At 49.0% G+C, this 16,223-nt stretch overlaps 1 protein-coding gene across 6 annotated transcripts in view; it reads right to left on the minus strand.

The window, feature by feature from the left end:
* Positions 1 to 1,255: 1,255 nt before the first annotated feature.
* Positions 1,256 to 16,223, minus strand: part of LOC144726672 (nuclear factor 1 A-type-like) — a 201,501-nt gene continuing 186,533 nt past the window's right edge. For 5 of the 6 annotated variants that reach the window (XM_078605446.1, XM_078605449.1, XM_078605447.1 and 2 more), the window contains 2 exons: positions 4,140 to 4,214; positions 1,256 to 1,872 (listed from right to left, as the gene is read on the minus strand). In XM_078605446.1, coding sequence (XP_078461572.1) covers positions 1,855 to 1,872; positions 4,140 to 4,214 — 93 coding nt within the window. In that variant the 3' untranslated portion in view covers positions 1,256 to 1,854. The remainder of the gene's footprint in view (positions 1,873 to 4,139; positions 4,215 to 16,223) is intronic. The other variant, XM_078605450.1, reaches the window with a different exon arrangement.

The following is a 16,223-nucleotide window of genomic DNA, read 5'->3' on the forward strand; positions in this document are numbered from 1 at the left end:
TGCACCTAAAGGTAAAAGCAAAATGCACGCGTATATCTATCGATCTATCCGGTGAGTATGTTTTGTCTTTTTTTCCCCCCCCCCGTCCCTTGCATGCACAAACGAAAAAACCAGCGGTCACACGTCTACGCGAGCGAGAGTTGATCCCTTCGATGCGTAATCGGATTCTACTGAAGAAGAATGCATTTTGTGGCGCAGTCCACGACTATCGTCGGGACGTTACCACCACTTGACGTGATCACGAGGAGGAGAAGAACACAAAAAAAAACAACAGCGTTAATAAGTAAAAATGGGAATAGGCGACTGGCCAGGCGACACAACAACAACCTGAATTCTATTCATCACAGCACCATAACACTAGTCAATTACAACTCTGTTAGAAAACGGTCAGCGGTTGGGAGCGCAGCGGGTCATCGTGGCCATGCAGTTCTTCATGGGAGGAAAAATTATTTTTAAAAGAACCTCCGCTTTACATCCGAAATCGCAGGGATTCATTTCAAGGGGGTTAGCGACCTGGAGAAAAACACTCCCTGCATCCCCGGCACACCGCGCCGTGGATATCTTCCGGTAGGCCAGGAAAATATTCGGTGAGAGATGAAGGCCCTTGTGTTAGGACCGTGTCACCACTACCCCCTCAACCCACACCCCCCCCCCCCGGTTTTAATTGTTGGTAAATTTTATTCATATTTATTTATTTTTGTTTGGACTCGTATTAAACGTATGAGATAGCTCGGAGGAGCGTGTGAGTGTGGTTTTGAAACAAGAGACACACACACACACACGCGGGCGCACGTGCACTCCAGAACCCCAAGGACACAATTTACATATCTGCGGAGAACACACTGGGTAGATAATTACCCGAAGATGCATTATGGGTATCCTTCCAGCAAATTAAATTCGTCAATTTTAAGCAAAAAACATTGGGCAACTCATTATTACTCTTAAAATTGTAATAATAATAAAAATGGTGCTGCTGTTACTATTATTACAAATTGACAATTTGTTAATTCGTTTTAAGCATCGTACAAATGCCTCACTACGTGTTCACGATCAACAGCTTACGCTTCACTCACCAGACGTCAGCACACGGACGCGCGCGCGCACACGTAGCCCGGTGTGCGGCGGCGCCCGTCTGCGTGTTCGCAAATCAACGATCAGGGGGCGAGTAACGCCCTGCAAGTGTTGTGTCACACTCACGTGCGGGCGGCTGCTTGGCTTTTAGGTCATGTGACAGGGGGTCCCGGGGTGACCCCCCCCCCACCCCACCCACCCCCTCACGGGGTCATTTTCACCTCCGGGTTCCCTGGTCGGTGTCTTGCAAGGCCAGAAACTCACTGCCTCCCAACCGCTCGCTCCACAAGAAAAGCAATGAAGTCCGTTTAACGCTGCTGCTGCTGCTGCTGCCGCCGCTGCTGCTGCAACACAAATGTCCGCTGAGGCGACCTGTTCGCACTTTAATCATGCAAGTCTCCAGTTAGTTCCGGATGAGTTCATCTGTACGGTATGTGCGTGCGTGCGTGTATGGTGCGGCGGGCGGCGGCGCGTGCGTGCGTGACTGCGCGTTCGTGTTTTAACGTGTCCGTGCGTCGTTCCATTTGTTCAAGTTCTCTTTAAGTCGTTGCTGTTGATGCGGTTTGTTGTTGTCTTTTTTTTTCTTTTTAAAAATGTTTTGCTCGTTTTTTTTAGCTTTTCCTGGTTTCCGTTGTTGACTTTCTCCTACCCCCATCGATCGAGAATTTGGCGGGAAAAATCGAGGCGTTGCTTTGAGCTGTTTTTATTTTGCCTTCGGTCAGAAGCTTGGGAAATGGTCTGGCGGAGTGCTGCTTGAATGGTGAGGATGGAAAGCTCCGCTTTTCATCCCAAGTACCATGGCTGCTCTCACGACAAAAACAACAACAACAACAACAAAAGTTCAGAGAGATAAACAACAAGGAAACATTTTCATAGCAGCACAGAATCATCATCGTCATTGTCGCCGTCGTCGTCATCATCATCATTGTCAGTGGCTGCAGAATCATCAGAAGCCGCAGTGAGATTTTAATGATGGTGTCCTCATTGTCTTCGACATTGTGGCAATCATGATGATAATAAGCAGGAGCAGCACAACAATAATAACTGGACTAGCTTCGTTCACATCTAACCATCAGCAGCAGCAGCAGCAGCAGGGCTCTCGATTGTTAACTCGTGCGAGTGTGAAATCATTCAATCTGACAAACATCGGTCAAACAAGCAACAGACTCACTCACAAGTAAAAAATCATCTTCATCATCGTCATCGTCGTCATAGTCATCATCATGCTACCATTTAGGTAAATACACGGAGAGGAAAACATAACAATAATTATGGGGGACAGCCTTTCCAGTTATGAGGACGTTAGCCATTTATGTGCCCCTGATATATAATATCTCTAAGTCCACGATGTTATTGACGATTGTCCGTTTGCATTAAAATTGAAAAAGTTTTACGATTGCTACTACCGCTACTGGATGTTGGTTGGGTTCTATCCTACGCACCGAGATGTACGTACATAAGAAGGCCATCGTCACTTGTAATTAGAAAAAAAAACCACCGTGCATGTTCGGTCGGGTGTCATCGGACGGCCACTCGGAAATGGCTCGACAAAATATCACGTAGCTAAGGCTGACCCCCCCTTCTTGATGTTGTCTTGCTATCATCGTTTTGCTTGAGAGTTGTCGTCGTTTTTATCATTTAAATCCAGACATTTAGGGAAGTCAATTTGCAGCATGCGTCATACCAGACATCCCCATCCTGAATTGTGTTGGGGGCTTCGTCGTTAGACTGTGCTTGTGCATCACTAGCAACGCAGAAGTAGCAGCATCGCCAAAAACTTGTTTTTAGATTAAAACAATTTGAACTTTTTTTTTTACTAAGGAAGGCCCACTCAGCTATGCAGCTCTTTTTTCAGAAGCGACCTGGCCACAAATGATGGCTCAACGAAGTGGCTTATCGTCACGTGGAAATGCCTAGCGGCCAACTACTCTAAACGTTGATTTTAAATGTGGAGGGAAAAACCGGAGGACCCGGTGAAAAAATCCACGCGAACACGGGGAGAGAGAACATGCAAACTCCAAATATACAGCAGCAGGCGTCAGGGTAGGGGATCGAACCCACGACCTCCTGTATACCAGACGAGGCAGTTAACATCTCGCTACTATGGCGCTCCTTAAGTTACATCTACACGTATTTCACACCTAACACTTAGACGTAACTAATCACCGATGCTTATTAGCCCAGTGTTAAGAATGTAATCGCCCTTCAAACATAATCTGAGTTACTTACCAACGTCAGCAGCTGAAAAGACTATAATGGCCTAGTGTTCAACATGGTGTGATTTTGGTTTCTATTACATAAATGTTAATTAACTTCTTTTTTTTGTCAAAGCTTTTCCACAGCACCCCAAATTCTGGCTTACCTGAGTCCAGCTCAGAGATGTGTTCCTATACTTAAAACAGTTGGAAGTTGTTGCATGTTAACACTTGACAACATGTGTGGGCTTTCATTCATATGGCTGATAATTAATTTATACCGATTAACGCCTCACCCCGTCTACACCACGTGTTTGGGGGGAGCGGTAGTGAAGCAGTTAGCGCGCTGCGCTACCAACCTGCCTACCCGAGTTCGATTCCCGCTCATGGTTAACACCAGTAACGATTAATCTGGACCAGGTCCTGGGCCTGCCCTAGGTCGAGTCAGCCTGAAATGAGTACCTGGTGCGGTGTGTCAACATCGCCATTGGGAAGACAAAGGCGGTCGGGCGTGGTGTTGGCCACCCACCCCCTCGTATGCCGTGCCGGCCTTCATAGGTGCTCGCTAACAGCACTTGCCCCAACAGTCTGTTCAGGCTATAGGGGGGATCTTTCTCTTTGTCTGGCGGGCAATCAGACCGGCGGGCAGGCTGACAGGCGAGCGAGTGGGTCAGTGGGTCAGTGGGTCGGTGGGTCAGTGGGCCGACCCTGCTGGTGGGAAGTTGGGTGGGTGCGGGTTGGCAGGTGGGTTACACAAACACACCGGAGGAGCCCGTGGCTGGAGTTCACCGGACGGACACCAATCCCATTGGCTGGGGAAAGCGAACTGATTTTCGGGGCGAAAAGCCTGGATAATTAATGTCTGTTACTAACCGTAATGTTTTGTCCACGAGATGGCACCATCTTCCCTGTAGCCCTGAGTTGCTGTGTTGGACTGCTGCACAGCAACTGAATTGATATTGAAAACTATGTTTTAGGGCAAAGGTCACATTACAGTTGAAGGCATGCACATCTACAAAACACAGGCGGCGGTATTTCAAACGTTCTAAATAATAAGGGTAAAGAAAATATAAACGGGGTTAATTAAATTTCAGAAATATGCCACCGTAAAGATAAAATAAAACTCATCGTATTTGTCCGTGATACTGCCTTACAACAGAAGGAATATATATTATAGGCTATACCACTTGCAAACCCCATGACTAAATTCGCATAGAATTGCACCCAGATCTAGGAAGCTAAGCAAAGTCGACCCCGCATTGTGCTTGGATGGGCTATCGCCATGCATAACAGGTGTTATAGACTGCGTGGCTACAGCGTGGGCAGTGCAACACTTTCCATTGCTGCACTGTACTTATATGCGTCAACGTCTGTGCTCTCTGACTTCAAAACTACACAGACGAGAATGTCGAAGTATGGGAAAGTCAAATAAGCCCAATGACCAGAATGGTGTGGTGAGTTGCCCATCTTGCATGGGGTTTAAAGAGGGCTGCCCAGGTACAACATGATTAAAGCCCTTCTTCCGTGAACATTCCTTCCAATTTCCCAGCAGTGTTCTAGGCACTACGTGTTGAAAACGTGACCTCTCTCTGTAAGTCAGCCAATATCTGGGCCTGAATGAGGGCCATTGCTTGAAACGTCAGGTAAAAAAAGAAAATTCCTCTTGATGTAAGGCAGCGTTATAGCAAAACATGGCGAATTTTCTTTTCAGGTTGCATTGGTACACCCATTGACAATGCAATAGCCTGAATTTCTTTCATTTGAAGAGATTTAGTAATCTATCATCGATGCATAGAAAATAAAAGTACAAAAAAACCCAACAATATTTTTTTTTCAGATTTCGTTTTTGTTCGTTGCACTAATGGCTTTTGAAATATCGGTCGAAAACATTGGCTCAAATGCCTGTTTTCTAAAACATTCTGATGAAACTTTTTTTGTCCGTCCCCCCCTTCTGCACCCGCTAATTATACCCTAAAATTTACGACGCTCGGGCATATGGGATGTCTGCTGTACGGTCTGCGCCACCGCATTGCATTCGCCAATAATAGCTAATAGATGAATAACCTGGGCATTCAACATTTACCTGTCAACAATGGGAACTGCAGATGGTCAACGCAGAAGGTGAAGGGGCTGTTTGGCTTACTGAGAGCTGTGAAAACATTCTCCCCGGCGCAAATGAATCGTTTTTGCGACAAATGGGAAATCCGCTTGCATGCCCACGACTCCGTTTGCCCACGGATAGCAGCCAAGTGCGTGACTGCATTAATATTATCATCATTCCAATTACCGAAAATGTATTCACATTCATAATGATCGCAGCCTCTCTTTAAACGGAACAAAAAAAAAAAGGGGGTCGTATTTTTTTGGTGCGTGCGACGTGAGAAAAAACAAACGCAAGCCGGGTTTTTGAATGACTAAAATATATAATAGGGTGGCATATAGTTGAAATTGTGTCCACGTGATGTTCAAATTCGAATAGGTTGATAGAATCAGCCATATGAAGGGAAGCCCACACAAGGTACATTGTGTGTTTTAGCATGATGCACATGAAACAAGCCGTCTGGCTTTCTCCCCCGCCACGCTAACAGGACAAGCCCAGAGCACGCAACAACAACAACACAACAAACAACACAGAGACCACAGCACGGTGCATAATGGATCGTGGTACCAAACGGGCACAATCGATGGGACGCTGACACATCACCGAAAATTAATCTGAGCGAATAAATAAAAAATATAAACACACACACACAGGCTCTGAGAACAGTTGTGAAAAAAAATAATAATAATGAAATAACGATAAGCCTCCTCTCCCTGAGAGATGGTGTGCGTGTGTGCTGTTTGCGGCGTTAAAAGCCAGATGCCCGAGGACATGCGTCTGGTCACCTGCTCACCGACCATACCCGCAATTCCCACAGCCTCCCCGCACCATCCCTCTGCGCTTTTCCCGACGAACGCTCACGGGCACACGTGGGCCCGGCTCTCCTCCGACCCGCAACCACCGCGCCACATGCACCCCCCGTAATACCCCACCCGCCTGCTCAGCTCGCATGGTCGCTCTCCTTCTCTCTCTCCCTCCCTCTCCTCCCCTTCTTCTCCTCCTAGCCAGTGCACCCTCCCCCTCCACCCCCCCACTACCCCCCCCCCCCAACGTAGAAACCATCCCTGTCTCGTCCCGTCCTGCTCCGCTTTGAGCCCAGTGTCCCAGAGCCATGTGAGTTGTGCATCTGTTAGGCTGGCGCGAGCCCACCTCAATTCCGTGTGCACACCCGCGAGAGAGAGTGTGAGTGTGTGTGTGTAGGGGGTGGTGAGACGGGGAGGGGGAGAGAGAGAGAAGAGAGAGCTGGAGAGAGCTAGAGAGAGACACAGAGCAAGAGAGCGAGCATGTGCTGTGTATGTACGGTGAACTTCTTTCGCACCGTACGTGGTCAACCGCGCCCATCGGAGGTGCGTGGGATATTGGAGGCTGAGACCGAGGAAGGTTGAGTCACAAATATGGAAAATGTGGAGAACGCCGCAAGGACAGAACTGGCGGTGAGAATGGCAGGAGACACGGAGGGCACGGCGAGGTTGGAATGACAAAAGCCCGAGAAAAGAAGAGCGAAAGGAAGAGCGGAAGGCAGATGAAGGTGGAGTGGTTCAGAGGCGGTGAGAGATAGGGAGAGGACAAACATGGGTAGAGCAGGCAAGCGTGGACGGATGGAGAGCGAGCGAGCGAGAGGGGGGTTTGGGTTGGGAGAGAGAGTGGGAGAGAGAGAGAGTGTGAGAGAGAGAGCGCTGGGCGGATGGAGGAGAGGAGACGGGATGGTATGGGGTGGGGTTTGGATGGCAAGCATGGGGATAGCAAGTGGAATGCTGTATCGTACAGCTGTTCTATTTTGCGCGCCTTCTGTCGACTTGGCTGCATCATCACACTGACAGCTCCTTGTAAAGCCCCGATATTTATTTATTTGCCGCAGTTTTTTTTCTCCACTCGTTGGTTCCCTTTCTACCTCTGCCACACACGCGCAGACACACGCACACACACACGCACACACACACATGCACGCAGACACACACACACACGCATACACGCACACACACACGCACGCAGACACACGCACACACACACACGCACACACACACACGCACACACACACACGCGCAGACACACGCACACACACACACGCACGCAGACACACGCACGCACACACACGCACGCAGACACACACACACACACGCACGCAGACACACGCACACACACACACGCACACACACACACGCGCAGACACACGCACACACACACACGCACGCAGACACACGCAGACACACACACACACGCACGCAGGCACACACGCACGCAGACACACGCACACATACACACACACGCACGCATGCAGACACGCAGACACATGCGCGCACACACACATACGCGCAGACGCACACGCACGTACACGCACGCACACACATACGCACGCAGACACACGCAGACACATGCACGCTCCCACATGCACATGCATACACATACGCACGCACACACGCACGCACGCACACACGCACGCTCCCACACACCCACACGCACGCACACACAAACACACGCTCATGCACGCACACAATCCGGCCACGACAAACCAAGGTGACAAGAAGGTATGCGAAAATGTAACAGAATACCATGCATGAAAAAAATATATTTTAACAAGCTTAAGGGTTTTTTTTGTGTCTCTGTTGTTCCCTTCTTTGCATCATCTCCACCCTTGAAACCCGGAGACAACAGCACGGCATTCTTGTTTGATTAAAACAGCAAATGCTTTCGCGTATTTTCAGCCAGGAATGATAAATCAGCCTTCCGACGGCACATAATATCCCTCCGAGTCTGTTCAAAAGGTTAGAGATACAAAAAAAATATTTCCCCCAAATTCTATAAAAAAAAAATTTTTTTTTACATTCAGAAGCCAAACTAAATAGCGTTTTAAGGTTTAAAAAAAAATAAGAGGAGTGTGTTAAACTGTTCAGGATCCGTCTCGCTGAAAGAAACATCTTAACTAACAGCAGGTTTGCTGTGTGTCTTTCGTGTGCCCACAACAGATTGCAGAGTCTCGGGGCTACAGATGGGCTGTGGGCGGTTTTTGGCGCGAAATAAATAAATAAGTGGGGTGCGTAGGGGCAGGGCGGGCGTAGAAGCAAATAAATAAATAATCAAATTCCGAATTTATAAAAAAAAAGAGGGCAATTTGGAAGCAAAGAGCCGCAGCTGTTACTGGATTTGTGTGTGTGTTTTTTTTTGCGCCTGTGTTGATTCCGTGGGTTGGTGACATCACCGAGTAAACAAAAAAAACCAAACCACCCCCCCCCCCGTGCCCACACACACACACACTCGGTAAGGGGGCCGCAGTGAGCTTCACCAAGTAATTGGGACGCGGTGCATTTGCCGTAGTTTTTTGTTTTGTTACGCTTTCCCAAGCCGAGGGTTCGGAGAGTGTTAAATGCTTACTGCGAGGTTTTCCCCGTGCGTCTGTCCCGACGGAGAGAGAGGGGCGCGGGATGTACCCGCGATATATGAAGACGGTGTCGATATGAACGAAATTTCAGTTCGTGAAACAAAAAAACAAGGAGTGTCGCCAGCTATTGAAGGGGTGGGAAAAAGATTTTGGGCCGAGAGGAAATCGGCCAAGACCGATCAAAGAAATGATCGCGCCGAAAAAAACAAACCTGCGAGATGAGACGAAAAAAACAAAAACCAGCACTAAAAGCTATCGCGTCGGCCTCCTCGCCCTTGACGTCATCACTCGTGACGTCATCACTCGGGTGGCCTGAAGAGTTTGCGAGATGTCGTGTTTGTTTGTGAGTACTGGCAGGGTAATCAAACCACAATAAAGGTCTTTTGTTTAAACCCAACGCTTCACCATGTCGTGGCGGCTGGGGGGAGGGGGGATGGGGGGGGGGGTTTGACCATACTTCACCGTGCCGGTTTAGCGTGACTTGGCGAAGGCAGCATAGACGTGGCGACCAATAGAGATAATAATTCCTGCGTGAACCCTCTGCTCCCCACCATGTAGCCTCTCTCTGTACTCTCTTATTAATGACTCTCATGCCCTCTCGTTAATTCTCTGTCAAGAGGCAGCTAATACTCGAGCCGCCGTGTTCCGTTAAATCACGCCGCTTTTTCTCGGCGGTTCGAATTCCGTTATTTTTGTTGTTTTAAGAATTCTTCCGCAGGTTTGTTTTTTTTACATGGCTTATATTTTCAACGAAAGTAAAACGTTGCAAAAACAAAGCAAGATGCTACCGGTATCATCAGAATATGTATTCATGCTGGAGGAAAATCCGATGAGCTAAAAGCTCTTTTTCACAGATGCCCAGCAGGTACGACGGATCTCCGTGACCGTTCTACAAAACTATGGTCTAGGAGAGAAAAAAACAAAACACCGAGTTGTGATCTAAGGCAGGAGAGAGAGGAGAGAGAGAAGAGAGAGTGAGTGAGTGACAGGCAGAGCAGACACACCGGGGTTAGATGAACAATCCAGGAACAAGTCAACACAACGGGGGAGAGCAACCTTCCTACAGACAGTCGGAGATCCCTGCAAGGGAGCTCGAGGTGTTTAAACATTCGTGTTTATTTAGTATCACGCTTGTTTTGCCCGGGAAGGTAAAACACCACTACAGTCTCAAGACTCTCTTTTAGGAGGGTCCTGCCAAGGCCTCTCAGGAAAATCATTTGCAGGTATTTGTACAGGCATTTGGATGGTTGGCCAATACCAGTTACAGTGTGTGTGTGTTTTAAGTTATGTGAGGAGACTGGGTGCCGTGGTGTCTAGGAGATGTTAACTACCTCGCCAGGTATGCAGGAGGTCATGGGGTTGATACCGACCCTGATGCCTGCTGTATATTTGGAGTTTGCGTGTCTCCCTATCCAGTGGTCACAAGGATTTTTCTCTGGTTCCTCCGGTTTTTCCCCTCCACATTTGGCTGCACGCGATAAGCCACTTCGTTGAGCTATCAGTTGTGGCCAGGTCGCTTCTGAAAAAGGGCTATAAAGCTTAGTGGGCCCTTACAGTTTATAGACTGGAGAACTCGAAGGGAACCACCCATGCAGAGCAGGGGGAGAACACATAACCTCGAGACTGAAAGGCACCCTAGTCAAGAATCAAACCTAAGCGCTTCCTGCTGTGAAGCGCAAGCTTTGCCAGCGCACCACCCCGGTACAACTCGCGCATCAGATGCAGCCAATGTTCGACAGCGGATTGCAGAGAGTGTTCCCAACGAATATCACTTGGACGTGAGCGGACTTTAAGATGCGGCCCAGGGCCGACTTTTCGCAAAGCAGAAGTGGAACGGAGATGGACGCCCCCGAACGGAGATGGCGCCGCCGCCGCCGATCCGGTTGCAGCGCGGCGCTAACGTCGAAACGGAAACATTTTGGATGAAAAAAAAATAATCTTAGCCCTTTCACACAATTGAAACCAAATTGGCTGGCGCGATGCAGTGGTCCTGAATGCTGCGTTGAAAGTAATTTATTTTGGATTCGTGTTTCTGTTAGGGATATAATTATGTGACATTCCATGGAGGATATGTATACTTTTTCTGTCTTCGAGTTGGACAAGACAGCCAAGTGTTTCGTTTCTGAGCAATACAGGGCCTTGCCAAGAAAAACGAGAAACTGAATGGAAACATATATTTATATATATAATTTGACGGACTGAAAAGAACAGCGTGTTTGAAGGCAAGAGAACAAAAAAAATGCATCTTTTAATGTTTGCTTTTATAAAGGCAACGTTCCCATTGTAATTAAATGGAAAGGTCTTATTGTAAACAATACATAAATCTGTCAGAGGCGTTTGGGATCAATGTTATGAATAGTTATTCGGGGGGAGCGGTGGAGCAACGGTTAGCGCTCTATGAAGTTGGCGTCGCCAGTTCGATTCCGGGGACCAAGACTAACATTCGTGGCGAGCGATATCCGAACCGGTCACAAGTTCCCAATCCCCACCGCAACTTCACCGATCCGCACTGCCCAGTGTGGTGAAGTATAGTCAAACAATCCCCAGGACCGACGCAGTATGGTGGGGGCGGGGGGGGGGGGTCCTTCATCCAGCAATACATCGACAGAGGGCCGTGAAATATTAATTATAAAATTAATTACGAATCAATTATTACAATTAGTCAAGGCAATTAAACAAGCCATTAAATCAAAAATTTATTACCTTATTCATTATTCGGTGAAGATGTATAGAGCGGTTACATTTGACTGCTGTGCTCGCGATACGGGCACGCACGTAGGAGATCGGCAGTTCATTGCATCGCGTGACAACGAGCAGATGGTGTGACGGGCTTCGGGAGGCCTTCATCCAACAGTGGATGGATCATGACTGATGATCATCATCATGATGATGATGCTGATGATGAGAGCTAATTAACGTCTCTTTTTTCAAGGACATCATCATTGTCACCGTTGTCGTCGTCAGCATCCTTATCGTCATCCACGCGACTTAACATTGCCTTGCCAGCAGTTTGGAAATAAAATATGACAAAAACTAAAAACCCCGCCCCACTCGGTGTGCGAACAGTTTTACTCAACCTACTTGCTGTACTGCCTCGCACAGACGCCCAAGTTGCTCCCGCAGTCGGTGCATGGCCAAACATCCTTTCAGAAATTATCCGCAAACCCCACGCTTCACGTTGCACCATTTGAGCGGCGCGAGCGCGAACGCGAGCTGGCACACGCACGTTTGCCGCCCTTTTGCTTTGCCACTGTAAAGGTGGTCTCGTCACGTGGGGGGGGAAGGGGCCCGCTCCTCAATTAATTTTTTTTCTTCTTCGTTTAATCGCGCAGGTGTCCCGCTTAATCCGACGGGGGAGGACGACGGTGGACGCCCACGATCGCGATGCCGGGGGTCACCGAGTGATGAGCGAGAGAGAGAGACAGAGAGCGGCTTAGGGGCCGGTAATTTTGGGTTGGTTAATGAGGACGGGGCACTGGAAGACGGAAATCCGTGCGGTCGCGTTGGCACGGCCGAAATAACAGCCCTCTTTTGTCAGGAATTGTCCGGCCTCTTTTGCGTTCGGCGACCACAAAATAGCAGGTGTCCCCGCCCGCCCACCTACGAAAATCCCTACAAAAATGTCCCGAGCCCTACGCATACTCCCGTCGTAGGCACACTCACACCCCGAGAAAAAAAAAAAGCTCCATTCCTGGGGACGATATCCTCCGCTGCGGATATATACACACACACATGTGTATATATGCGTATATATACATATATGTGTGAGTGTACGTGTGTGTGCCTGGCACAAGCGTCGTGGTGATGTCCCCGCCACTTAGTGGCGAATGGCGGTTGTTGTTGTGTGTACGTGGGGAGCGATAGTGTAGCGGTTAGTGCGCTGCACTACGAACCTGGCGACCCCGGGTTCGATTCCCGCTCACGGCGAACACCAGTGACGATTATCTGAACCGGTCCTGGGCCATGCGTCGAATTGTGATTGGTGGGAGACGGGTCTCGAGGCCTTGAAATAAAATGTCGTTTACGCTTTAATTTAACCCAATAATTTTAGTGGGGTGTCTATGAATGGATCACCGTATAATCTACGATTTTTCCTCTCAAACATTGACACCGACCGTGCTTCCGGCATCGCGAGCATCTAATCGGAACTCAAGCGGAGCGCCTTTCGTATTCAGACGTCCCACACAAGTGGATATTGCAGAGCTACCACTAAAATACCTTCAAGTGGGTGACATGCGGTCAATGCATTAGAGGGCAGCATTTCCCCACCTGCCCAGCCACTGAGAATAATCAGAATCTTTCTTTAGACTGGAGGAGGGATTCGATGAGCAACGAATCTCTTTTTCACACATGTCCAGTAGGGGGCGGGTCAGAAAGTGATTAATGTTTGTCGCGTGGCAGTCTACGCGATACAGGCACTCCTCTACTTACGAACATTCGACATTCAGAGATACGAACAAACCTGTCCGTATGTCGAGTTGCCTGTTTAGACCGAGAGTCGCAAGTTTAACCGCCACGCAATAGATGGCAGTGGCGGCAGCTACATCTGCAGAACATGAAGAACCAGTACATCTACAGGAGATTATGCAACTTTTAAAGCCATTCCCCGTGTTTAGTGTACATGCCACAGAAAATGTTTGGAATCTACAGGAGTAAAGTTAGGAACAAATCGTGTTGTTTTTTAATGCATTCGTTCTTGACCGGGCAGAGACCATCAACTCACTGCACACGAAAGCCCGGTTTTAATATCAACTCATTCCATGTGAGTCTATGGGCCTCAATGTGAGTCTCTGATGGGTCTCTGTGCGAGTCTGTGGGTGCCTTTGTACGTCAATGGACGTACATCAATTTAAGGACACGCGAGAACTCGATTTAATTATGCGCGGATGACACCCAGATTCGAACCCAGGATCCTATCGGCGCCAGCTCAATGCTTTTGACCTCTGAGTCACCCGGTCAGACCTCTGACCTCTGAGTCACCCGGTCAGACCTCTGACCTCTGACCTGTGAGTCACCCGGTCACATCATGGGCCACTTTACTCATCGTAACGGCCAACGCGACGTCTTCGATCAGCATTTGCTCCCTGATGCAAGAGCTCCTCCCCTTCGTTGCGTCTCACTTGAATTTGCTAACCGCTGGGTGGATACGGCATATGGATCACAAAACATGAATTCTGAATCAAATCTAATTGGGCCGGAGGCTTCATTTCGCAGCGGTGTCAGCTCAGCGCCCGTGACCTCTGCGCCACCCCGGCCACCTCCCTGCCCGCCGTCGTTTATTTATTTATATCCCAGGCACCGCTACGCACGCCGCCACTCCCTTCTTGGGCTTTGCCAGCAGATGGCAAAATTTCCCCTGGATCCACACGTGGCGGCGGCGGCTGTGGTTTATTCGGAGTTCGCTAACCACAAACATTTTTGCTTTTCACGTTTCCCCCCCCCACTCTCTCTCCCCGGCCACTTGTAAAATACGCGGTGATAGGGCACACAAAGGGCGCTTGTGGTTTTGCTTGCCGAACAAAAAAAAAGTTTTTTTATATATCCCAAACAAACAAAAAATAGGGAAGCAATTTTTTTTACCGAAACAGGATTGTGCAGCAACACCGAAGGCACGCACATCGCCCAACGCAACGGTGAACGCGAGCATGAAGATGTCCGGAGTTTTTAAATTACGCAGGGACACGCACGCGTGAGCGAGAGAGAACACAAAACAAATGCATCATCTACAACTGGTGCGACCTCAAAATAAAAACAAGAACCGAATTTTTAAATTTCACGAGCGCGCAATAATCAACCGCACGACACGTGGCGATGCGGAACCGGCTGCCCGTCCACGTCAAGCCGGCCCCCCGGGACGCAGTCTGCGGGCCCCCCATGGCCTCCCCGCGCACGATGCGATGAGCGGGCGGCGGGGGGGGGTGGAAACGGTAACGGGGAGTGCGGCCGGCTCAGCTGTGCATCGTCCTTTCCGCGCGAACTCGAACATCCACTGCTCTTGCCTGGAATTCCTCCACGCGCCCCATCCTTTCCCTCCTCCGGCTCCCCAACTCGAGCTCGGTGTTGCCCCCCACCCCATCACCACCACATCCCTTCCCAACGACACAGCCGACCAAACATCCCCCCCACCCCGACTACCTAAATCCCACCCTCCTTCCCTCCCTCCCTCCTCCCTTCCTCTCTCTCCACTCTCTCCGCTAACCGCCCCACAAACGCTGCCACCTCCCACCCCTCTCCTTTTTCCCCTTTTTTTCAAACTTTCCCTCCTCCCCCCACTGCAAACCACCCCGAAACCCTCCCCAACCTCCTCCTCCCCAAGCCATAAGCCTCTGCTCAAGTTCAAGTTCACCGGGCGGTGACATCATGTCTGGTTGCTACGAGTTACGAGACGGATCAGACGTGACTTCTGTTTGTGGGACGCAAACAAAAACCTCCTCCTCTTTCTCTTATCCTCCCCTCCTTCGCTCTCCCCTAGGGCTCTCTCTCTCTCCTCCGCTCTCTCACCAAGCTCGCTGCGTCGATCTCGTGTGAATCCGCACTCAACTCTGTGCCACTGCTGGTGCATCGACTGTACCGCAGTTTCAAACGGAACTCCCAACAGGAAAAAAAAAATTGCTGATCCCGCTAAGAAAAAGTTTATTTAATTTTTTTATTTTTCTGGGTTTTTTTTCTGCCCCCCTCCTCCTCCCCGCCCTCTGTTCTTTTGAAACTTTTCTAAGCGGCTATTGTTCTACAGGCAGTCTTAAAAGTTTTTTTCCGTGGTGTTCAAAGGAAATCCAACAATAGGAATTAAAGCGCGTATTATTATGAAATGTACAGTCTTTGAGCGGTTACTTTGTACTGCGCCGCAAAATATATTTTCTTCGCTCTTAAGTGCGTCTCACGCGAGTGAAAAGAACCAGAGGAGGAAAGTTGCAAGGAAGACATTTAGGAGTCTCAACCACGTCTGGGGCCTTGCATTCGTCTCGACCTTTGGAGAATTCCGAAACATAACTTTGGCATTTTTGGGGGGGGAAGGGGGGGGGAGGAACTAAAATATTTATATTTCGTTGGAAGATTTTTGTTTAAACACTCACGATTCGATCAAAACGAAAGCACCTGGATTGACTGATCATACGCCTTGCAGGCATGGGTCCCGATGATGTAACAATGGCCCCAGCGAATGCCAGCGATTCCCAAGTTCCACACAAATCACCGGCTACTTTACCGTCCCGATACCGACAGATGTCAGAAAAAAAATGCGAGAATGCTTCATTAACCTCGCTGGCATCGCAGAAAACAGCACGGGGCCTGTGAAGACCAACCCCAGATCCATCAACTTCTTCGCTGCATTAATACCTTAGCCCAACGTCAGCCAACGTTATTGGCATCGTGTTCACTGTACAAAGCCCTCATGCATTATTCTTTTTTTTGTTCCTTTCAGAGCAGAACTTGGCAAGTTCCACTTTAAATTATTCTCCCAGTTCTACCACACCGCGGCCAA

This window comes from Lampetra planeri, chromosome 24 (genome assembly GCF_965212315.1).
Source record: "Lampetra planeri chromosome 24, kcLamPlan1.2.h2, whole genome shotgun sequence".
Taxonomy (NCBI): Eukaryota; Metazoa; Chordata; class Hyperoartia; order Petromyzontiformes; family Petromyzontidae; genus Lampetra; species Lampetra planeri.